Genomic DNA, 23,878 nt, shown 5'->3' on the forward strand with positions numbered 1-23,878 from the left:
ACGTGTGTGCGTCCACACGATGTTCAGGATGATCATGACGTCATGGAGGAGCGCTGCATTATTAAAGATGTCCGCCAATTCTGATTTTCTTTCTTAGAACTAGGACTTGACTTGTGCAGCTCCCCGAAAAGTCATGTCAACCTGGAGTCATACGAGACAACCAGAAGTTTACTTGTTTTGCATAAAACACACAATTCAGATGATTGTATTTGAATATGTACTTTGATAATAAAAGCATCTCGGCATCAGTAGTTTTAATGGTATTGATATTATAATTAAGTGCTAATTAAGTTTCGAGGTCAACCGTTAGCGGTCGGTTGTCTGTCAAACCGATCGCTGCAATAGAAGCCACGCCCCTTTTTATCTCTTTCGGTAGTAAATGGTAGTAAATGGTAGTAAATGGTAGTAAATTCGTTAACAGGAAAAACTCCCAATTCATCCCAGAAGCCAGCGCGGCTTCCTGCTTCCTGGCTCTTGATCAACAATACGCATGATCACGTGACAAAAAAACACAAATGTACGCGTCGAGAATCGTACAAAGAAGTTCTTGATGCTTGAAAAAATATTCCACCTTTGTTTCCTCATAATGCTTTTATTATGAAAAGGCAGTGAAGTGGATAGGCCATGGATATGAGATCTGATTTCACAGATCATCACAGTCCTCCTCTGCGTTGGTCCACGGCTTCACGCCGCTCTCTCCTCTCTCTCTGCAGCGCAGACGAGCCTCCGTTCATGCTCGGAAGCGAGAGTCTGGAGCCGAAGCTTAACGCTGCAAATCATTCACGCGACTAGATCACACGCAAAGTCAATGCACAGACGCGCATGGTTGCGCAAAAGCAAATCTTCCGCCGAGTTGTGGAAGCCAATCAAATGTGGTTTGATGTTTGGAGGTTTGTGGGACTTCCACAGCAAGTAGAAAGCAGAACCAATGGTGGCTATTCAATGGTGGAAATGCTAACGCGCCGCTTTTCCCCCAGGAAAAAGCAAATGAAGCGAACAACACAAACTAACCACATAAACACGAGTGAATGAACTCAGGCGAAAGTGTTGCGTCTGCCAGAGATGTGCTCGCTTGTTTCTTGGAAAAACGTCATTGAGCCTGCAGGAAAAATATCAATAAAATCCCAGTGGACTCAAGACCAAATCGACCAAATCGACCACTCAACAGAGAGTAGGTAGTGTAGGCCTGTCCAGCTGTGGGATGAATCTCGTCTTCTGCACAGTACAGTTAGAAGCGCTGGTCGCCTGAGAGCTCCACAGACTAATCTGTGCAAAAATAAAGGTTTTATTCACACACAGCTTTGAGCTAAAGGACGCAGGTGTGAGCGGCTCGGCCTCCTGGTGACGGCGCTCTTTCTCCGAGACTTTGTGATGCTAATCCGACATCTGAGGAGAGCTAATTGACTCTCCGACGGTGTCAGCGTCTCTGTAAACGATGCATTCTGGGAACTCTCCACGACAACACGGGCGGCCTCGCGTGTCGCTTCCTGTCTGAGAAAGAAACGCGTTGCAAAGACTTCCCTTCTCTCTGATCCTCTGAGATATCATCGGTTCATCTTTTCGACTTTGAGCCTTTTTTGAGGGTAGAAATTTAGATGGAGGTTTACAAATCCTAATGATACAGTGCGTAAGTCTGCCCACCAGAAGGTCACCCAGAAGGTCACCCAGAAGGTCGCGGTCGTCCGGTTACAAACCCCCCCGACTGCCGCAGACACCAATTCTCTTCAAAAATGATTTGCGGTCAGTTTCAATCTCTCCACGTGCGCTTCTGCAAGTGTCACACCAGAAAAAAACTGTGATTCATGACCTGTTACCCTATTCAGCTGTGTGTGTGTGTGTGTGTGTGTGTGAGTGAGTGTGTGTGTGTGTGTGTGTGTGTGTGTGTGTGTGTGAGTGTGTGTGTTAGCATATTTAGCCCTGACGGTGGATACTTACCTCACAGAGTGTGAACTTTCCAGGCACAGCTGTGGAGTTTGGTGTCAGTAATGTGTGTGTGTGTGTGTGTGTGTGTGTGTGTGTGTGTGTGTGTGTGTGTGTGTGGCCCATGCGATGCTTCTGCTGTGTGTCGTTGGGTTTCTGGCTCCTGGCTCGTGTTTCTCCACATGGTCTGTGTAGAACGGCCTCCTGCGAGCGCGTTGATCCTCGGCCGCGTCACAAACTGTTTCAGGCTCGGATCCCCGGTGCAGGCCGCTGGCTTCACGCTCGTCCACTCCGGGACTCTGAGCTTTCCAACGTATCCGACCTCGGGAGCGCCTCCAAACCGCTCCGCCTTCGGCGCTCTGAAGCTCCGTCCTCGAGCGAGGCGCCCGGTGTGAACGTAGTCGTAGACTGGAAACGTAGCAGCGTGGGCGTGGCCTCAGTCCGAGGTCAGCTCATGACTTTCACCTCCTGGACCCCGAGGCCTTGATGCTCGTTGGACCGCGAGCAGAAACACAAACGTGTCTTCATGTGGCACCAGACCTGCAGAGCCGCTGCCTCATGAACATTCAGGCCAGTTGTGTTTGTTCTCGTGAGCCATGAGCTCTCCAGAAGCTTCATCGGCGCTGCCTCGCCGCCGCGGGGCGATCAGGACGCACATGCAGACATTTCCAAGTGGATTCTTGGATTTACAAAAGGAAATTGCGTTGTTAAGGTTTAAATCTGACATTTTGTCGTACGTGTATCTCCTCATTTGTACAAACCTCTTGTGTTGTCTCTACGCATCGCTGCTGCCGGTTCTCATGATCGTCTGTTGAGGGTTTTATGTCCCGATGCATCCTGATATTCAGTGTTTCCACTCACATTTTAATTTTAAATGTTGAATGACTTTCCGTGGAGCCACAAAGAAGCGATGGCCGACATGTCCTGATGCAAGTGTTATCATGAGCAACTATTCGCTAAAGCTGGGTTTGTGTTTAAGAGTCTGTTTAATCTCTCTCTCTCTCTCTCTCTCTCTCTCTCTCTCTCTCTCTCACATGTGCATGTTATTAAGAGTTAGCTGACAGTGTGTGGGGAACCTCGTGGGAGCTTATTAAGCAGACAAAATCCTGGGACCATATTTTGATGTCGTTAGCGGCAGTTAACACGAGCGCGTGTCTTCAGGTCTAATCGACGTGGAAAAATGCCGACTGTGCAGAAAAAGCTGTTTGCAAAGCGTCAGGCGCAGTCGTTGAGCTCCAGCTCTCTCTGTCATTCTTTAACTAAGTGCAGAGGACACTTCTCCCACTAAAGCAGGCTGTGTAATTAGACATTTATCCTGCCAGCAAGTTGAGTAAATGTTCCTCTCTTCCTTTCTTGTGTCTTTACAGGGGAGCCTTTTCAGTGGTGCGCAGATGTGTGAAGCTGTGTACAGGACAGGAGAACGCCGCCAAAATAATCAACACCAAAAAGTTATCGGCCAGAGGTGAGCACGCCGTCCTTCAGGATGGTTCATCACGCGTTTCACCACACCTCGTCTCCGGTGCGCACCGGGGTTTCGTCGACAAACAGTTTCACTGTTATTTCACTCCCCCGAAGTGCACCAGGCGAGGGTGACTCATGTGTTCATAGCTCCTCTGTCCCAGTGGTCACCGGCAGTTATATAAGTGATCCCTCACAGCGAGCCCCTCTCAGGTGGAGATGCGTGGGACAGAAAAGGACGCTGATGGAGAGATGTGTTGCGCTGCTCTCCTGGACTTTTACTCTGCTTCTGAGTTGTGTGATGCTGCAGGGTTGTCAGTCTGATGTCCTATGGAGGAGAACGACATCTTTAAGGTCACGCTCGGTCGCTCAGTGATCACTTTGTGGAAGCTCTGCGGTCCTGTGGCGCTCCGCGGCTCTTTACGACACCACTTGCTCGGTGTAAATCTCCTGCTGCCCCTCCAGCCGGTAACTGGAGCCCTGAGGCACCGTGCTGACCCGTGACTGTTGCCCTGCCTTCACACACACACACACACACACACACACACACACACACACACACACACACACATGAAGATACTCAAATGGGGCCAGTGCTTGTGGTGGAAGAGGCATTTTAACAGGCATGAGTGTGTGTTTAAATATGTGTAAATACAACACAAACGTCATCATTTGAAAGCTTTGTCCCGTCGTCTTTGGCAGCGCTCAAGTCCCTCGTGTCATATTCTGACTCTAATGTCAGTGCAGCCAGCTGCTTTTAATGAGATTAAACCCATCCCAGATTATCCCCCTGCTATATTAGCAGGAGGCTAACGGTTAATCCTCACAATTGGCCTGATGAGAACTGAAGCACCACAGATCACTCTCAGAATAAATCATGCACCTATGAATTTGGGTGCGTTTCACTCGAGCTGCTTCATCAGGACGTGCTTGTGGCGTCCGTCCAGGTTTCTGAGGCGCAGCATAATCTCCCTGCTTCCGCAACACACTCGGTGTCAGAGGACCGATCTGACCCGACCGGGCGGCGCGAGGCTCCTCTCTGATGGTCGAGCCGGCGGGGAAACGCTGGAGCCGCCGCATACCGCTTCTGCTCCAGATCCTATTCATAGCTCCATGACCTATCTGACATGGGAGCCGGTCTCACGGCCGCCACGAGGACTTCTGCTCTACTTTACAATTGGCATTTGGTTCAGATCCTTGTTGTTGTTGTTGTTGTTGTTGTTGTTGTATTTTGTAAGGTTTGAGGGCTCAGAGCAACGGAGTTGCAGCAAAACCTAGAGCAGCGTTTTGCTTCGGACTGACAGATGGAGACGGGCGAGAGGGGGAGGGGTCACGGCAGGGAAGGAACCCCAGGCCCTTGGCAGCTGAGGGCCGTGCGCCTGCACGCCTACACGCCTACACGCCTACACGCCTACACGCCTACACGCCTACACGCCTGCACGCCTGCACGCTTACACGCCTACACGCCTGCACGCCTGCACGCTTACACGCTTACACGCCTACACGCCTACACGCCTACACGCCTGCACGCCTGCACGCCTACACGCCTACACGCCTACACGCCTACACGCTTACACGCCTGCACGCCTACACGCCTACACGCCTACACGCTTACACGCCTGCACGCCTACACGCCTACACGCCTACACGCTTACACGCCTGCACGCCTGCACGCCTGCACGCCTGCACGCTTACACGCCTGCACGCCTACACGCCTACACGCCTACACGCTTACACGCCTGCACGCCTACACGCCTACACGCCTACACGCTTACACGCCTGCACGCCTGCACGCCTGCACGCCTGCACGCCTACACGCCTACACGCCTACACGCCTGCACGCCTACACGCCTGCACGCTTACACGCCTGCACGCCTGCACGCCTACACGCCTGCACGCCTGCACGCCTACACGCCTACAGCACGGGACGCTCATCGGACTCTTCAGACACAGCGGAGGTCGACCGCCGACTGAACTCTACCATAATCTACCACAGCTACAAAACTAGATGAATATGGATTGTTTGCTGCTCATAATATTTCAGCCATGCTTCTCCTGTGTGTGTGTGTGTGTGTGTGTGTGTGTGTGTGTGTGTGTGTGTGTGTGTGTGTGTGTGTGTCATCTTCCAAACACCCAACCCCACCTCCACGCCGCCACAAAAACAGTTCACGGCAGTCCAGAACATATCAAGAGGAAATGTAGGGCAGGTCCGGAGAGACTTCCAGCCAATCAGAGCGCTCGTGGGCAGGACCTCTGGACAGGGGCTGCCACAGGATGCCGTGTCGCCTTTTCCTTTAGCATGATGATGGAGAGTAAGCGCGTGTGTGTGTGTGTGTGTGTGTGTGCTGTATGAGATTCACCTGCAATGCAGGAGCAGTGACCTGCATTTGGCCGACCAGCTGTTGTCACGTCACATAATCAGGACAGATGTAGTCGCTTCAATCAACTTTTAATATTAGAATATTTATTATTATGAATATCATACATTCAAGGTTCCTTGGCTGTAAATACACTGAGCCTATGAGTACATCAGGAGTGTGTAATCCCGAATGTTTCCCTTTTATCACCTGAAGACTTTCACCTTTTTGTTTTTAGCCTATTTTAGGTTAAATTTGGAGAATGAGTCTCCACTACACCTTCAACAGGTGCTTATTAACTTCCTCACTTATGTTCCATTTGTCTGACACTGCAACATAATTCAGGTTCAATGGATTCTTAGAATGAGATTTAGTTGTACGATTTAAAATGCAAAACATCTGTACCGTCCGAGTCGTGTGGTCCGTTGCGCCTCTAGTAACTTGAACGCTCGTCACCCGGCTGCGCTCTGCAGAACGCCGCCTCCTGGCCTCACAGTGCTGCTCATGCTCAAACATTTCCCACCTGGCGAGAGTCGTCCTGGTGTTCTGCACAGCGGTTAAAACGGTCTTTGTGACTGTCTTTTTACATCTCCTCCCCTCTGGAGGCTGCAGTCCTCACCGGTGATGATTAACCCAGATTCATCCCTCTCCTCCCTGCTCAGATTCCTGCAGACTAACTGCTGTCCTCGGGTCATCTCGCTTTAATCAGGAGAGTCTTGTTTCAAACCCAACAATACATTCATGACGTCGGTATAACAATGGAATCGTGCAAAGTCTTTGGAGACTGGACTCTGTCCTGAACCAGGATGAACAAGGGGCAGTGACCAGAACCCATGCTGACTGGAGGGAGGGGGGGCTACTGACAGCAGCAGGGAACCCTGTACAGGTTTGACAGCGACGCTCTGATTGGCTTAGAGACACAATGCCACATCTGGTTGACGCCCCCAGATCAGCTGACCGCTGGGAGAAGTCGACATTTCCATGTTATGAATAATGACCCGCAGCGTCCTGAAACTCTAAACTCCACCAGTGCTCCTGCTCTTCTCTCCAACATGTTTCTTCTTGTTTGTCCTATTATCTCCACTTCCTGTCTCTTTTCCCCTCAGGGTCACTCCTCATCTTCCTCATCTTCCTCATCTTCCTTGCCTCTCGATTTCTGCTGCAGTGGAAGCAAACAGCTGCAGGGTTTCCGACATAAATGTTGTGCGACCCGGCAGCAAAGTGTCTATTTTTTTGTCCTCACAAAGATGAGAATAACTTTAACGTGTCACATTGTGGAAGCAGCGTTGTCTCCAGACCTCCTTTCCCCTGTCTGAGTGTTTTTCCCAGTGTTTCATTCGTTGTAGGAACCCCAAATTAATTCCAATACTCCCGTCTCTCTCTCAAGCCACGATGCTCATCCAGATACGCATATTTGATTGGCCGAGTAGCGTCACGTGATGTGATTTACATGCATGTGATTGGTCAGTGTGTTTCCTGGCCCGCTGAACGAGTGCCGTGAAGGCAGGAGAAGCTGGATGTTAGCGCTCTGTCTACTTTTAATAACTCTCAACTGTCGGTCCGTCCAGAATCCAGAGACTTCTAGCTGATCAGCTGATCTGTACTCAAGGCGATGATTCCTTGGACTTTCTTGACTATTCATTCTCTGCTATCGCTCACTAAATCCCCACATTTCCCCTCACCCTGTTATCTCACACACCACATGCCTTCTGCAGTGCTGAGGGTCTATCTCCCATTGATTCCTGCCGCCTGTTGAAGCCAGGATGAAGGACCTGAGTAGCAACCCTCCTCGTCACAAAGGAGGTGTCCATATCTCGTTTTAAGTCCAGCTCCAGCTGTAAATCCCAAGACAAGTTCTCAATGACCCACTCGGATCTCCTCTTAAGGAGATTTTGAGATTAAGCAAGGCTGGAAGGAAGCAGAGTTAATTGTATGCATCATAATTTGCAGTTTCCATAATGGCAGAATATTGCTGGTCGGCATTTTTGAAACTGAATTTGATACGGACTTTGCTTTAAAACTCAGTATTTTAATAAGAAAGCAAAGGATGACTAATAAAAGCCTCAGTAGTTTGTACCTTCACATCTCCATGAGATAAAAGCCGGTGCGGCCATCTGGCAGCCCGAGCGTTGGTGAACCGGAGCGTCTCCTCAGAGTGATGTCAGCAGATGCACCGACAGAATGAAACGCGACGCCGCAGCTCAGGAACGTGTATTTCAGCATGTGACGTTGAAGCGTGACAGATGACATATCTGAGAGCTAGTCGCTGGAACAAGCCACTCAGCGCTGAGTTCATCTGAAGGGAACGCAGACTGACGGGCCCACCAGTGCTCCCAGTGCTCCCAGTGCTCCGCCTTTTGGTTTCATTGCATCTTTTTACAGCAACGTTACATTTACATTCACTGCATGTATTTATCAGTAAATGAAAAACAATCCGTTATCATACAGTAAATTCAACCTCCCGACATTATACAAAGAAGAATGAAATAGTCTCTTTGTCGGCCAAACATTACTACAACAATAGTAATCGTATGATAATACGTCATAATTGAACTGATAAAGATGTAGTAGTACTTTTTACTTCCATTTCCTTGACGACATCCTTTCATACTTTCACTGAAGGAAGATTTAAATGCACCACGTTTACACGTTGCAGCAAAATCAGTCGCTCTTCAAAGTTTCTCTGCATTATGACGTTTCATTAGTCTCAACAACCGCATGCATTTGTTTTTTCAAACAGCCACATGCACATGATGCAAACGCACAGCAGGAAACACCGCCATGAGGGAGAACTTCTGCTTCGCACGCAGAAATGCACGAGCACGACGAGCTGACTCCACGAGACCATCTGGCAGGTACCTGTCAATCATTGTAGAAGTGGTGTTTAATATATATATATATATATATATATATATAGATATATAGATATATATACATATATATATATATATATATATATATATACACCTCTTCCCCAATGATTGACAGATACCTTATTAATTGAGTTTCTGATCATACATCCGTCCATTATTTTAATCTTATTTTACATTTGATCTCATTTACAGTGTCTTAAATTCAGTTTGTAACACAGAAACAAACAACAAACCCTGTAATGAGTCCATTGCCTCTCAGTAGTCTGTGGAGCGTGTTATTCAGCAGTTCATCAGCAGCAATCAGCGCCGGGCTTGTTGCGTAATAATTACCCCGTGTTGTTTCCTTCCTTCCTTCCTTCCTTCCTCCTCTGTTCCCTTCAACACTCCTCCGTTCCTCTCTCCGCCTCGCTCCCCTCATCTTCTAGCTCTAATCACTGCTCACATGTCGCTGTGGCTCCTCTGCAGCCCAGTGCTCATGTTCTGAACACGCGTGTGCAGCAGCACATGAGCACTTCCCTGTTTTTAAGCCCATGCAACTGTGTGTGTGTTGTTGTTATCTTATAGTTGTCTTATTGCTGTCTTATTGTTGTCTTATTATTATCTTAATGTTGTCTTATTGTTGTCTTATTGTCATCCTATTATTGTTGTCTTATTATTATCTTAATGTTATCTTATAGTTGTCTTATTGTCATCCTATTATTGTTATCATATTGTTATCTTAATGTGATCTTATTGTTGTCTTATTGGCCAGTGAAGCCTCAGCAGTTATTTGTTTCCAGGAAGTGAATCACATAAAATGTTGAATTAGTTACAGCAAAGTATTGTTAGCATCACTGGTCGAGTATCCTTTGGGTGCAGTGTGACGTCAGGATGACTTCATGAAGTTAAGCTGCTTTCTTTGATTGTTGTTCATCTCTCTCCTAAAAACCTGGAGCATCAACGCACATCTCACTGTACAGCTCTGCTTCAGCAGAGAGACGCACGCCTCTTGAGCTACACACTGTAGCTTGTGTGTGTGTGTGTGTGTGTGTGTGTGTGTGTGTGTGTGTGTGTGTGTGTGTGTGTGTGTGTGTGTGTGTGTGTGTGTGTGAGATCTCAAAAACTGGGTGTGTTTCAGTCAAGCTGCATCTCAGCGTCTTGATGTTCTCACATTTAACCCGATTATCCCGAACCGGCTGCTTCAGTGTCGGATCCTGATGAGATCACTGTTCTCTCTCTCTCTCTCTCTCTCTCTTTCTCTCTCTCTCTCTCTCTCTCTCTCTCTCTCTCTCTCTCTCTCTCTCTCTCTCTCTCTCTCTCTCTCTCTCTCTCTCTCTCTCTCTCTCTCTCTCTCTCTCTCTCTCTCTCTCTCTCTCTCTCTCTCTCTCTCTCTCTCTCTCTCTCTCTCAGATCACCAGAAGCTGGAAAGAGAAGCTCGGATCTGCCGCTTGTTGAAACACTCCAACATCGGTGAACAGACGTCTTTTCTCAGTGAATTCATGAAACGAGACGCGTTTACTTCAAAGTGAAGACCTCGCGTTTTGTGTACTCTAAAAGTACTACTTTTTCACCACAAAATATATCACATTTCTACTACGTTTTGTTAAAAAAATGTAGTTGTAGCAGTATACAGTACTGTAAGCTTTATTAATTTAAATTGATATGAAAATGTTTTCTTTCTTTCCTAAAGGTTGGTTGTTAAACGTATATTAATACATTGTTCCTAATCTATATTGTTCATAGATTTTATTCTAATCTAACAGATCACTTCTGAACCGTACATTTTATACACATCTAATATAGTTTTTGTGTTGTTCTCTCACAAAACTACTATTGTAGAAGTGTGAAAAGTAGGCTGCATTAAATTATTGCATGTTTTATTTATTATGTTGCAGCAATGTCACTGTGTTTCAGAAAAGGCAGGGAACATGAAAAAAAACTGTTTCTTTGTTCCACAATAACAAAACAATAACAAAACACTCTCAAAATATTTATTAATACACAAAGAAACAAACATTTATCCAGCAAACTGTTTCTCTTTGTCTTCCAGTTCGTCTTCATGACAGCATATCAGAGGAGGGCTTCCACTACCTCCTGTTTGACTTGTAAGGCATCCTCCTCTCCTCTCCTCATCTCCTCTCCTCATCTCCTCTCCTCCTCTCCTCTCCTCTCCTCATCTCCTCTCCTCCTCTCCTCTCCTCATCTCCTCCCCTCATCTCCTCATCTCATCTCCTCCTCTTAACTCCACTCCTCATCTCCTCTCCTCATCTCCTCCCCTCATCTCCTCTCCTCATCTCCTCTCCTCCTCTCCTCATCTCCTCTCCTCCTCTCCTCTCCTCATCTCCTCTCCTCATCTCCTCTCCTCATCTCCTCCCCTCATCTCCTCTCCTCATCTCCTCCCCTCATCTCCTCATCTCATCTCCTCCTCTTAACTCCACTCCTCTCCTCCTCTCTCCTCTCATCATCTCCTCATCTCCTCTCCTCTCCTTATCTCCTCTCCTCCTCTCTCCTCTCATCATCTCCTCATCTCCTCTCCTCTCCTTATCTCCTCTCCTCTCATCATCTCCTCATCTCCTCTCCTCTCCTTATCTCCTCTCCTCTTTCCTCTCATCCTCTCTTCTCATCTCATCTCATCTCTTCCTTTCCTCTCCTCTCTTCTCTGCTTATCACCTACTGTCCTCTCCTCTCATCTCCTCTCCTCATCTCCTCATCTCTCTTCTCCTCTCATCATCTCCTCTCTCCTCTCCTCCTCTGTCCTCTACTCCTCCTCTCCTCTCTCATCTCCTCTTCTGTCCTCCTCTCATCTCCTCTCCTTCTCTGTCCTCTCCTCCTCTACTCCTCCTCTCCTCTCCATGCTCATCTTCTGCCCCATCCCCTCCTCCCCCTCCTCATCCACCCTGGTTCCTCACCCCTGCCTATGCATACAGTTACATAACTCTCTCTACTATATCCACCACCACCCACGTCCTCCACATCCATCTCCTGGCAATTCCCTCTAGTTTCCATGGTAACAGTGTGGGGAGGATGGGGGGGGGGGGCTGTAGGAATCCCCCCCCCCCCCCCCTCCTACCGCTTACCACCCAAGCATCCCAATACTAATGTGTGTGTGTGTGTGTGTGTGTGTGTGTGTGTGTGTGTGTGTGTGTGTGTGTGTGTGTGTGTGTGTTTCATCGGCAGGGTGACCGGAGGTGAACTGTTTGAGGACATCGTAGCCAGAGAGTACTACAGCGAGGCCGACGCCAGGTAGGAGCGCTGACCTTCACTGTGTGTGTGTGTGTGAGTGTGTGTGTGCGTGTGTGTGTGAGTGTGAGAGTGTGTGAGAGCTTCTGCTTGTCCTTAGGTGGCCCATGTCCTCTGTTGTCTTCTCTTGTTTTTACTGTGACCCTTCTTTACTCTCTCTCTTGCTCTCCTCCTTCTCTCCTTCTCTCCTTCTCTCCTTCCTCTCTCCTCCTTCCTGTTTTCTGCTCCTCACATAACTTCTAACTTTACCTCCTACTTTCATTATCATCTTAGTCCTAGTTTTTCTGTGCTCTTACGTCTTATTTCTTTCACTAGTCCTGGTCTGTTTCTTTCATCCATGCTACAGTTCCTCTCCTCGCGTACGGACATGAGAGCTTCATGTACCGTCTCCGCTGTGACCCGTGTGGTTTGATACGTCAGCCGTGCACGCAAAGAAATCACATTCTTTAGGTCCTAATCTTTCCATAAAGGTGTCTTATTGACGCTCCAGGAGGCTTTTTTGGGGAATCTGGCTCATATCATGCTGGATGTTCATAGTTATGATCAAAATATCTTTTAAAAGTGATTTTTTTCTGCAGATATACATTTTTTTCCCAAGACTTTTCTGAACAAATACATACAATAAACACATGTATTGTAATTAATTTGGGGTTTCTCCAACAACTCAAACACAGAGAAAAGGAGGCCTGGAGACAACTCCACAGTTTTCCCCGGGTTAAAACAAAGTCCAAACGCCGCTCCTGGTGAACACAAAGTGCAGCGACGCTGTTGTGCAGTTTGTCGATGTGCTCCGGTTCCAGCATCAGGTAGCATGGACGCCGGGGAGAACAGCCGAGGAACACCTCCACACGTTGAAGGGCTGAAATGTCCGCTGGACAGCAGCAGTCCACAAAACAAATCCGCCACCGTGTCCGCTTCTCTTCCTCCTTCAGCCACCGAGCGCCAAAACACACAAAGAAGTGTCACAACTTCTCTGCTTCATCATTGCAGCTCCCACCGAGCTCCGCCCTGTTGACACACTGACCAATCACACGTCCACGCCACCTCACAGGCGCTGCGCGTAAAGACCACGCCCAGCTGGTCAAACTGAAGATCTGATTTGTTGAAGTCCATGTCAATCAACCACAACGTCCACTCCACGTGTACTTTAATCTACAAAGAGCTTCTTAAACTGCTTCCCTCAGGAGGAAAACATGTGATTGGATGAAACTCTGCTTCAAACCGGCTGCAGGCTGAAGCAGAGCAACAGAGGAACACGGGAGCTGTGCAATGAGAACATAAGATGTTAGTAAAAAAATATTATCATACATGTAGTGTATTTGCGAAAAACAATTAAATTATAAAATAACTATAAGTTTGAGATTGTGTTTAGGCCAGCAGAAAAGCCTAAACTGGGTTTGACCAATATGGGTTTTGAAGACCAAAAATGGTGGATGTTATCTATTTTGAACAATACAGTGTCACATTTAAGTATTGACATTGAATGAGAGCCAAAGGGCTGAGAGTTGGTGGACATAGTTAAATTAAAAGAAACGTCATTCAGCCCTCTACTTTACATTCTTATTCACCCTCCACCAGCACCACCACCTCCAGTAGCAGCCATGCTGTTTTATATCTCACTCCCACCACTCGCGCTGACTCATCGACACACACACTCTCACACACACACACACACACACACACACACAGTTCACTTTAACCAACGGCGGGAGAGGAAATGGAGGCAATGCACTGAGATAAGAGGGAGAGAGATACTTAAAAATGACAGTTGCGGTGTGGGTGTTCATTCAGCAGCGTGGAAAGTGAAACTGAATGTCTGATGCTGTCAGGATCCATGCCAGCATGACGCAGGAGACGGCTGTCCGGAGCGCTCGTCTCTACTCTGTCGGACGTTAGTCTGTGACGGACATCTCTACGACTGATATCTCAAAGTAGCACTACAGGTCAATGCATGTGTATGCACATCTTTGCAGTACTCATCCCTGGCTCAGGCACACACAAAAGGACACACACTCATCGACTTCACTTCTTGAATGTCAGTCATCCAGGCCAGCCCCCCCCCCTCCTTTCTTACTCCCTTGGAGAACAGTAAGAATTGGGCCTTTAATTAGCCATGATAATTAGTCTGGTACACACACACACACACACACACACACACACACGCACACACACACCCCAGGCCGCTTCACATCTCCTTCTCCTCAGTACCTGAAGCTGAAGCGAGTCATCTTTTCTTCACACACAGATTGATTTAAAAGGGTTGTTTCTGCAAACAATGACCTCACATTCAGCGAGCAACACGAGCGTCTCCATGCCTTTTAATATCCACCGTTTTTAGCTGCTGTGCGATGTTACATCACATGCTGGTGCTGATGTGTATGCTGGTGTTGAAAGACTGTGAGGAGGGATAGAAGCTGTCTTCACACACACACCGGCTCCATATCTGATTTTCCTCCCAGTATCTCTTTACGCTCCTGCAGAGAACACTGCAGCTCAAGGTGCTGAGCAAGGCACTTTTTTTGGGGGCAAGTGTGCCGAGTGCTGCATTTTTTAAACAAACGAGTCCTTTTGGAATGACATCATGGTTTTGGACAAACAAAAGGCGTGGGAATGAGGTGCTCTCTCATCTCATACACAGCCGGTCACGAGCGGGTCATCGCGGTTCTCTGTGGATATCGGTTCAGGGGATGAAGGAAGTAGGACCCACACGCCCCCAAAGAATACTTGATTCCAACAAAAAAGGGAAAAGGTTCTCAAAACCAGACCCCATGCCAACGGAAGAACAAAAACAGGGACAGGACACACAGAAGGAACCGACAAGGAGACAGGACACACAGTAGGAACCGACAAGGAGACAGGACACACAGTAGGAACCGACAAGGAGACAGGACACACAGTAGGAACCGACAAGGAGACAGGACACACAGTAGGAACCGACAAGGAGACAGGACACACAGTAGGAACCGACAAGGACACAGGACACACAGTAGGAACCGACAAGGAGACAGGACACACGGTAGGAACCGACAAGGAGACAGGACCACACAGTAGGAACCGACAAGGAGACAGGACACACAGTAGGAACCGACAAGGAGACAGGACACAGAGAGTGTATATACAAGAGGAGGTAACGAGCAACAGGTGGACACAATGAGGGCAGCACAGGTGCAGGGACACACAACCAGGAACCAGGTAGACACACAATCACCAGGGCAGGAAGTGCTGAGACTCAGAGGACACAGGACTACAAAATAAAACAGGAAAAGGAAACTCAAATCATGACAATTGGCCTGGAGCCCAGAGATCCGCTCACGGGGAACACAGCTGGATGTGCAGCGTCGTGCTGCCGGCGCCCCGCTGCTTGTTCACGGGTTAAAGCGCCGTCTCCAGGGCCAAAGAATTATTTTTTTAGATGATATTTAGTAAATATTTTGCAGCCGATTGTTTACAGGATGTTCAACCTGTGTTTCCCTCCATCCATCTCCTCTCCACTGCAGCTCAGACAGTCTGCGCCACTCTAAACTCCCTTCTTCAATCAAGTCTGCTTTTTTTAAATATGAAGCGTGTGTGTGTGTGTGTGTGTGTGTGTGTGTGTGTGTGTGTGTGTGTGTTCATGAGCAAGCGTGTGCTCGTCTCTCTCTTATTCTCTCTCTCAGTCCGCCCACTAACTAGACACAGTGTGGGCGTGCATCCTGCAGGCCGCCTGTCTCTTTGCACCTGCTATTAGTCACACATTCTCTCTCTCTCTCTCTCTCTCTCTCTCTCTCTCTCTCTCTCTCTCTCTCTCTCTCTCTCTCTCTCTCTCTCATTGCACCAAGCCTCACACACACATGCACACACACATTTAAGTGTGCACGCGCTCACAGTAGAGTGAGGTGGATGTTTGTATCTTTTCAGTCATGGGAAGAATTAGCCTGGCATCGGGCCACCGGTCTTCTGTGATTTAGATCCATGCGTCTTCCATTTCTTTCATGTATTATTATCTCTTTACTCTTCAAAGGCGTCCACCTTCTCTTTCATAATCTGTCACTGTTTTGGGTCTCTCCTCTCATCTCCTCTCATCCTCTCCTGTCATCTCCTCTCTCCTCTCCTCCTCTCCTCTCCTCCTCTCCTCTCCTCTCTTCCTCTCCTCTCCTGTGTGTTGGTGTTTGTTGTGGTTTCTGTCTGGCAGGCTGCTCTCTCATCACATTTAAAAAAGAAAAGAAAAAGCAAAACGAAACGTTTTTTGTCTCCTCCACCTGCATCCACCCACCCTCCCCTTCCAACATCTTTATCTGCATCGTCCGCCCACTCTTTCTCCTCCTCCTCCTCCTCCTCCTCCTCCTCCTCCTCCTCCTCCTCCTCTCCATTTCTTCTGACATGTCACTTCTCCTCTCATCTAACCTTCCACTCTCTCCTCCTTAACTTTGGCCTCGTTCCTCTCGCTGTGGCCCCGTCACTCTGTTCACTCTGCATCCTCTTTCCTCTCCTTCACCCCTCTCCCCTTCCATGTCCCCACCTTCCTCTCTCCCTCGCTCCACCCCCACCGTCCCTCCTCTCTCTGTTTTGTCTTCACAGTCACTGTATCCATCAGATTCTAGAAAGTGTCCATCACATTCACCAACATGACATAGTGCACAGGGACCTGAAGGTTAGTACCTGATGAGGAGCCTCTGCATCCCCGCTGCTTCCTTTCCTCCTCCCTCCCTCCCTCCCTCCTCCGTCTCGTCTGCTCGTGTCGTCAGTCGCTGGTCTGATATCCGTCTCTCCGGCGTGTCTCTGGGTTTGCTCATGTTTCCTTTTTGCTTCTTTGTTTGATGGTATTGTTCCTGTTTACCTGGAGGAGCACCTGTCTGCCTCCATCTGCTCCATCTGCCCCCCAACGCTCTCTCTACAACCATCTGACAAAATCTACACAGTAAAACTCCTGTTGCACTGACTGACCGGATCAATACGTTAATGAGCCTTGCACACACACACACACACACACACACACACACACACACACACACACACACACACACACACACACACACACACACACACACACACACACACACACACACACAGGACCTTCGACAGACAAACAGATCTCCAGCGTTTACACAGAAGCCACAGTTGTATTTATTCTGATCTTCATTGATTTCTCCTCCTCCTCTTCCTCCTCCCGTCTCTCTAGCCGTCAGTCATGTTTTGTGTATTTTCAAGTCTCATTCAACATCGAGTACGTCTTTATTGTGCTCAAAGATATTCAGCTGCAAGAAAAACAGGACAAAAGAACTGCGCTGCGTTTAAAATAAAGGTTTTTTAAATGAATATTCTCACCAGCGTCTTTTGCGAGATGCTTTTACCTTCATCACTGAAACGCTTCAGAGCCAAACCGCAGCGTCATCAAGAGGACAAGGCCTTTCCTACCTTTCATTAAACAGCTTAAATGCTCGTTTCTGCCGGCCATATGATGATTATTATCGTATTACTTTGATTACAGAACATCATTAAGCCGCCGCTTTGATTGTTTCTGCAGCACATTAAATGCTTTACTTTGAGCCAGCAGGTATTTATTAGCATATTATATGGGAGATAATTAGTGCTCATCTGCAGCTACGACAACACGTAATGAGCCTTCCACCTTTTGATGCACAAAGGGTGGAAATATATTTATAATTAGGCAAATCCAATTAGAAACAAGGAGCAAATGTGTCTTAAGTGTGTCAGAGTAGTTGTGTTGCTTTGAAGAAACCTCCCCCACAAAGCACCATTTGTGCATTTGTGTGTCATTCACCTCATGTTACTTTGTGTTCTTGAGGATTCCTCTTGTATGTTTCTTTGTTTCTCTCTGGGAACGAAGAAGAGTGAAACTGTATCAAAGCATCGCTCTACAAACTCACCGTACAATCCAACTCACCTTCATATCTTTATAAAACCTCATTTAAAACCCTTCCCAACAGTCCGGTTTTGGCGATGTGTTTAGGAAGTAGTGTGCAAACCATTTACTTCCAGTACTTCAGTGTAATCGCGTGTACACAAACACACTGCTGGTACACAACGTGTACGGCAGAGTTAAAACAAAGGGCGAACGCCACAGAACGGATCAGAAAGAATTGAGTGTGATATCCAGCGAGGCCTCCGCTAACTGCTCACTGACCTATGACCTCCACCCATCAGCCATGAACACACACACACACACACACACACACACATGCTCAGGGTCCTGCGGGTCACACAGCTCAACAGCTGACGCTGCACAAGACCACAGCAAACATTTCATAGGTGGAAGTCCTTTTTGCCGCATGCTCACACACACACACACACACACACACACACACACACACACACACACACACACACACACACACACACACACACAGCTCTTAGCATTGGGCTGTGGATGTGACCTCCCTAGTATTTATTCATTGGGAGACCTTTAGGAACGAGACACAGGATTTTAATTTATAGCTCTGAACTTTACGGCCATGCCAGTCCTCTCTCTCTCTCTCTCTCTCTCTCTCTCTCTCTCTCTCTCTCTCTCTCTCTCTCTCTCTCTCTCTCGCCCAATTGTTTGGCTTCTAGTGTACCGATTGCTCTTTGTAATCTTGTGATAAAACATATATATTCATATCAATATCATACACTTTTATATACTTTGGTTCTCATCTAGTTCTACAAACGGCAGATTACACCAGAGAACAGATGCGTTCAACATCATTTCCATGAGTGTAGGCGGAAAGATCAAAAGCAAGAGAGCGTGTTTTTCCGTGATAAAACCTTCATTCAGCTGCTCTCTGCAGATTGTCTGCTCTCCACTGGGCCTGTGTGTGTCCATGGTGGCACAGGTGAGACGGTGAAATGCGATCCAGGATATCAAAAACGAGGAATTAATCCATGAGATTAAAGGCTCATCAGACACCCAAACACCGCGCGGCGCTTCATTCTCCCACCAGGAAGGATTTCACCGCTTCAGACGCGGCGTCAGTCACTCCGTCCTTCAGTGCAACCATCGGCCGTTAAACATCAGAAATGTACGCTGCACAGTATTGTGTAACGCACCTCTTTGTGTGTATTTGATTGGCCTGATTCCAATAATCCAGCCCCAGAAGTGGATTGCATCTCTTATGACTGAACCAAGAGCCCGTTCAGTGAGAAGCTTTGTGCCAACTCTCGTCTAAAAGATCGTTTCCATCAAAAACTGTGGCCGGTCAGTGCACAGGAAGCACACAGTCAAGCTTTAATCCACACACACACACAAACAGCGCACAGGTAGCACAGGTGCTTGTGTTGGTGTGTGTGTGTGTGTCTCCATCATCCCACAGCTGTCTCAATGCTCATGAACCCTCCACACAGGTGTCCGTGTCGTTGACTCGAGCTTCCCTCCATGTTTCTTATTTTAGCGAACGGACATCAGAATGACAGCTCGTGCTCGGCTGACAGTAGTCATGGCGTTGATCCCAGACACATCTTTTAAATGTTATTAATTGCACAATGACTCACTCCTTCCCTCACCTCCTTCATCAACACCCCCCCCCCCCCCCTCTAATGGCCAGCCACATTCTCACACCCCTCTTTCAGCGCCGAGGCCGGAGGGTTAAACTCAGGGAGGGGGATGTATTCCAGCCGCAGGTCAGCTGTAAGACGTGTTTTAGATGAGCGCGTCCATGTGCGTGCTCATCTACGAAGGATAGAGTATCTAAGAAGATCTTTTTATTTTTGTAGAGCAAAGTGAATCAGAAGCAGTCTTCTGTTGCGGAGCAGCCACAGCCCTTTCAAGCCCTTTCAAGTCCTTTCAAGCTCTTTCAAGCCCTTTCAAGCTCGTTCAAGCCCTTTCAAGCCCGACCCCTCAAACCTCCCTGCTGGAGGTCATTGATGGCGTCTGCTGCACTGTAGTGTTGACCCCCTTTAGTCCCTCGGTGGCCATTTTAAATGTAAATGTCCTCGTGGAGATCTCCACACACCGATACGCGTCATTGATTATGATACACGTCATGTAAAACTATTGGTAATCCATGGAGATTAATCACTTTTATTATGGAGAAGTACTCGGGTGTGCTCTCAGCTGTGGGTCACCCCCCCCCCCCCTCCTCAAACCTCCCCTCTACAACCCTGGCCTGTGCACGGATTGTGTAGCGCTGCTCAGACTAACATGCCCCCCCCCCTTCCTCCCCTGGTGTTTGCATGCAGTCATTGCATCCAGCAGATCCTGGAGGCGGTGCTTCACTGCCATCAAATGGGCGTGGTGCACCGGGACCTGAAGGTGAGTGATGGGGTCGTCTATCTCTCCCTTGAGTGTGTTTAAATATTTGTGTAAGGGAGGGGTGGGGGTTGTGGGTTATTTGTGCAGTTGGTGTACGTCTGACGTGTCAAAGAGAAACTGTTTGTGGACATCCTGTCACTTGCAATCCCGCAGTAATTAGAGAGGGTTGAATCATCTAATTCCTCATGAATGCTGGTGTGAATACAAATGCCTTCTTACTACCGCTGTACAGCACAATGTAAGCCCTCACACAACAGTTGGCTGTGCAGTAAGAAAGTAGTTAAATGCTCCCAGAGCTCCTTTCTGCTCTCACGGCAGCAACATCCCTCCAGCTTTGGTGTGGAGCAACACCTGCCGACCTTTCTCTGGCTACAAACGGACGATTTGCAGCCTCCGGCTCTGTGCGCTCAGCTTCTCTTCCTGTTGTGTGAACAGCACTTCCCCCCGGGGGTCCGTGGAGGTTTAAGCTTCCAGCGCGGTCCGGCTGCCTGAGTAATGCTGCTGCCTTTTTGGAGCGGGACCTTGTCAGCGCGCAGCCGGTCCGTTTGTCGATGGATCCGTCTCAGACGAGCCGAGAGGAAACGTAATCTGACCTGCGGGTCATTCGCTCGTCAGAGAAATGTGTCCGCTATTGATTACGAGGCGCCCTCTGGGGTTTTATCGCCTTTTTGGATCAATTTATGACCCTCAGTCCTTCAAATGCGACAGCTACTGTTCTGTACACTGCCATGGATTGACTTTAGTCTTGGGACATTTGTGCAGACTGGCTGCTCTTTTTCTCGGGATGGAAACCAAAAGCCAGTTTCTATTCAACAACAAGTTTGAATTGTGGGATTGCTCCTCAGATTTTGTAGACGCACGTCAAACGGTTCATTTCAAGTTGTTACGGTTTTTCTTTGACTGAGTTTGAGTTTTGCTCAGCAAGCCAAACTGTGTGTTTGGTGTGTGCATGCTCGTGTGTCACGTCTTGTGTTGCACGATGCTCGTGTGCTCCAGTGAGACCCTCTTCTGTGCAAACGTCCGTCCCGGCATTCCTGCGAAGGCGTGTTGTGTTTATCAGAACTGTTGTGGCTATTTCTTTATTTAGCCGACACGCCGATCTGGTTTCACACCCGAGCAGCGGAGAGCATTTGGTGCAATAGGTCACGGTGTGACGACTGAGGACAGCCTGGGTGACAAGAGCCCTCGAATTAGACGTCAGGCTCGAGCACATGAGTGTCAACCTAAAAGTGTGCCAGCACTTTATTGTTCATAGTGTGCTGCAATTAACAGATTGTTTTTTATGTCATCTCAGAAATTAGTGCAAAGCGCACACTGCCCTTCAGATTATATGCCAGCATGAAGAGCAGAATCTGGATTCATTGATAGTCAATCAATATGAAACATGTCTGTAACACAAGCTTTACTTCTTCTTTGATTGGACGGGTTTATTATCTAAATTATACGTTTTGAAACTTTTCGTCATTTCTTCAATGTCAATTAAATTTGGAACAGCACCTCCAGTGCCTCTCTCTCTCTCTCTCCCTCTCTCTCTCTCTCTCTCTCTCTCTCTCTCTCTCTCTCTCTCTCTCTCTCTCTCTCTCTCTCTCTCTCTCTCTCAGACACAGCGGCTGGTCATGGTGCTCAGCTGTGTGTGCATGTCTCAGTGTGCTGAAGAGACGGAGCATTTTCTTTATTAAAAAGTGATGGCGTTGCTGCTTTGTTGCAACATGTGGCCTAGATGTTGTGCACGCTTCATAAGAATTTCCACCCACATCCGTTTTTCAGGGATTATCTTCCTGCCGCAGTGTTGGCGACTTCTAACTCTCTTCATTTACAAAAGAGTAAAGCGTAACCGAGCGGTGGAGCCGGGAGAATATGCCGACACGAGGCGCCTGAGGATTACCGGTTCATCGCTCGCTCCGTCTTTCTCAGTTCCTTCTCTTTCACTTTACAGGCTCAGAGACTATAAAAGCGCACTTTTAAGTATCTGCACTTTAAGTAAACAGTATTCTGTTGCTTCTAAATGAAAGGAGGGAGCGGAGGGAGGAAGGCAAAGCGCGTGCAAAGACACCGACTGCTGCAGGACAGAACGGCAGCCTGAACACCATGTCCTGTTGCCGCTGCAGGAGCACGTGATGCTGCTCACTGACAGCGTTTCAGGGAACGACTTCACAGGAAACAGGAATCCAAGGAAGGCTTTGGACCTCTGCTCGCTCTGACAAGCAGCACATACAGCGGATATGTAGGATCAGGATAAGTGCAGCGGATCTGAAGGCAGCAATGCTTCAAGCGGGAGAGTTCAACCTCAACTGGGCCGAGCCAAAGAGCTGCAGTTCAGGCTGAGAGAGGCTAGAGCTAGTATTTTCAAGACTAAAGACCAAATACATTTCACATTTGACATTTTATCCAGTGAAAGTGACAGTAGAATTGTTGGGTGGAAATCATTTGCTTTTTATTCCTGATCGCGCTCCATCTGTGGAAAAAAGTTCTTTGGTCTCTTGGTTTTCACTTTTAAAGAAGTTTGACGCCTCAAAAAACCGCGTTAATATTTCTCAACGGAGCTTTGTTTGTCGTTCAAGAGGCGAGGATTAAACGAGAGTCGAGAGCTGTGGAGAGACTCGATGAGAGAGCGAGGGCCAGTGGGGATAGCAGCCCATTATTAGAGCCCTCCACTGACAGAGAATAATGAGGCTGACTGCATTATCTGGGCCACAGAGACGGAGCCTGTAGACCAGAAGAGCACTGCAGGCTCACGAGGTTGACACAAACAACTTTAGAGTAGCGTGAAAGTTAGTCCACAAAGTTATTGGACCTTTATTGCGTCCAGCCCAAGTTATGCAAATGACATCAATGTCTGTGTGTGTCTGTGTCGTGTGTGTGTGCTGAGTGCAGTGCCGAGGGGAGTGTTCATCTGAACCCCCCAACACTGTGACGTTGCACCCCCGTCCTTCAGCTCAAAATGTCCGCTAACCTCATTTCTCTCCCCTTCACCCACTTCAGCCAGAGAACCTGCTGCTCGCGAGCAAATGTAAGAACGCCGCGGTGAAGCTGGCCGACTTCGGCTTGGCCATCGAGGTGCAGGGGGATCAGCAGGCCTGGTTCGGTAGGTACAGCACGCACACTGAGGGGCCGGTACATCCACAGCCAGGGTCACTGTCAGTGGCGAGATGCTTGGTGAAGGAGCAGAGACGCAAGGGTTGTGATCCTGGAAGAGGAGGTGTGGAGATGTCGAGCCCAGACGACGTGCTGCTGCCACCGAGTGTGTGTTGCACACCACGGTTGTCCTCCTTTGACAACAAAGTGGCCCAGCTTGTTGTATAGTCACTGAAGTGTTGCGTCTGATAGACGCTGAACCGGTTTTGATCCATGTTCCCTCCTCCTGGTTTGTTGTTGTTATCGGGGATTTACAACTCTGATCACAAGGCCCAGAACAGTACGAGGGTTTTTTTAGCTACGTTGAGATAAATTTGCGATGGAAACGGTGAGTTAGTCTCAGATGAGTCACATCTCACCTGCATCTCTTCCCCAGCAGCGGTGGACTCTGCGTCCTTTCCTTCACGAGCACCTGACCGTAAAGCCTCAGATCTGTCTTGAGGATCTCAGTGCACAGTGTGTGGATGAATAGGTTTTAGCTTTCAGGAGATTATCTCAGCTGATTCGAGGGTGACAGATACACAATCTGTTACCTTGAGCATGTCAATCACTCAACTGTGTGTGTGTGTGTGTGTGTTTTCTGCAGGATTCGCTGGCACACCGGGGTACCTGTCCCCTGAGGTGCTGAGGAAGGAGGCATATGGCAAACCTGTGGACATCTGGGCCTGCGGTGAGTTGTGCAGAGAGAC

At 48.2% G+C, this 23,878-nt stretch overlaps 1 protein-coding gene across 13 annotated transcripts in view; it reads left to right on the top strand.

The window, feature by feature from the left end:
* camk2b1 (calcium/calmodulin-dependent protein kinase (CaM kinase) II beta 1) overlaps window positions 1-23,878 on the top strand; it is a 61,739-nt gene that overhangs the window by 1,207 nt on the left and 36,654 nt on the right. For 7 of the 13 annotated variants that reach the window (XM_068598870.1, XM_068598872.1, XM_068598880.1 and 4 more), the window contains exons 2-8: window positions 3,288-3,382; window positions 9,998-10,057; window positions 10,638-10,692; window positions 11,765-11,830; window positions 19,982-20,054; window positions 23,037-23,139; window positions 23,776-23,859. In XM_068598870.1, coding sequence (XP_068454971.1) covers window positions 3,288-3,382; window positions 9,998-10,057; window positions 10,638-10,692; window positions 11,765-11,830; window positions 19,982-20,054; window positions 23,037-23,139; window positions 23,776-23,859 — 536 coding nt within the window. Of the gene's footprint in view, window positions 1-3,287; window positions 3,383-9,997; window positions 10,058-10,637; window positions 10,693-11,764; window positions 11,831-16,384; window positions 16,458-19,981; window positions 20,055-23,036; window positions 23,140-23,775; window positions 23,860-23,878 lie in introns of those variants that run through there. The other 6 variants (XM_068598867.1, XM_068598868.1, XM_068598876.1 and 3 more) reach the window with 2 other exon arrangements.

Source organism: Clinocottus analis, unplaced genomic scaffold (assembly GCF_023055335.1).
Source record: "Clinocottus analis isolate CAN_PGR_092001 unplaced genomic scaffold, fCliAna1.0.p SCAF_41, whole genome shotgun sequence".
Classification (NCBI taxonomy): Eukaryota; Metazoa; Chordata; class Actinopteri; order Perciformes; family Cottidae; genus Clinocottus; species Clinocottus analis.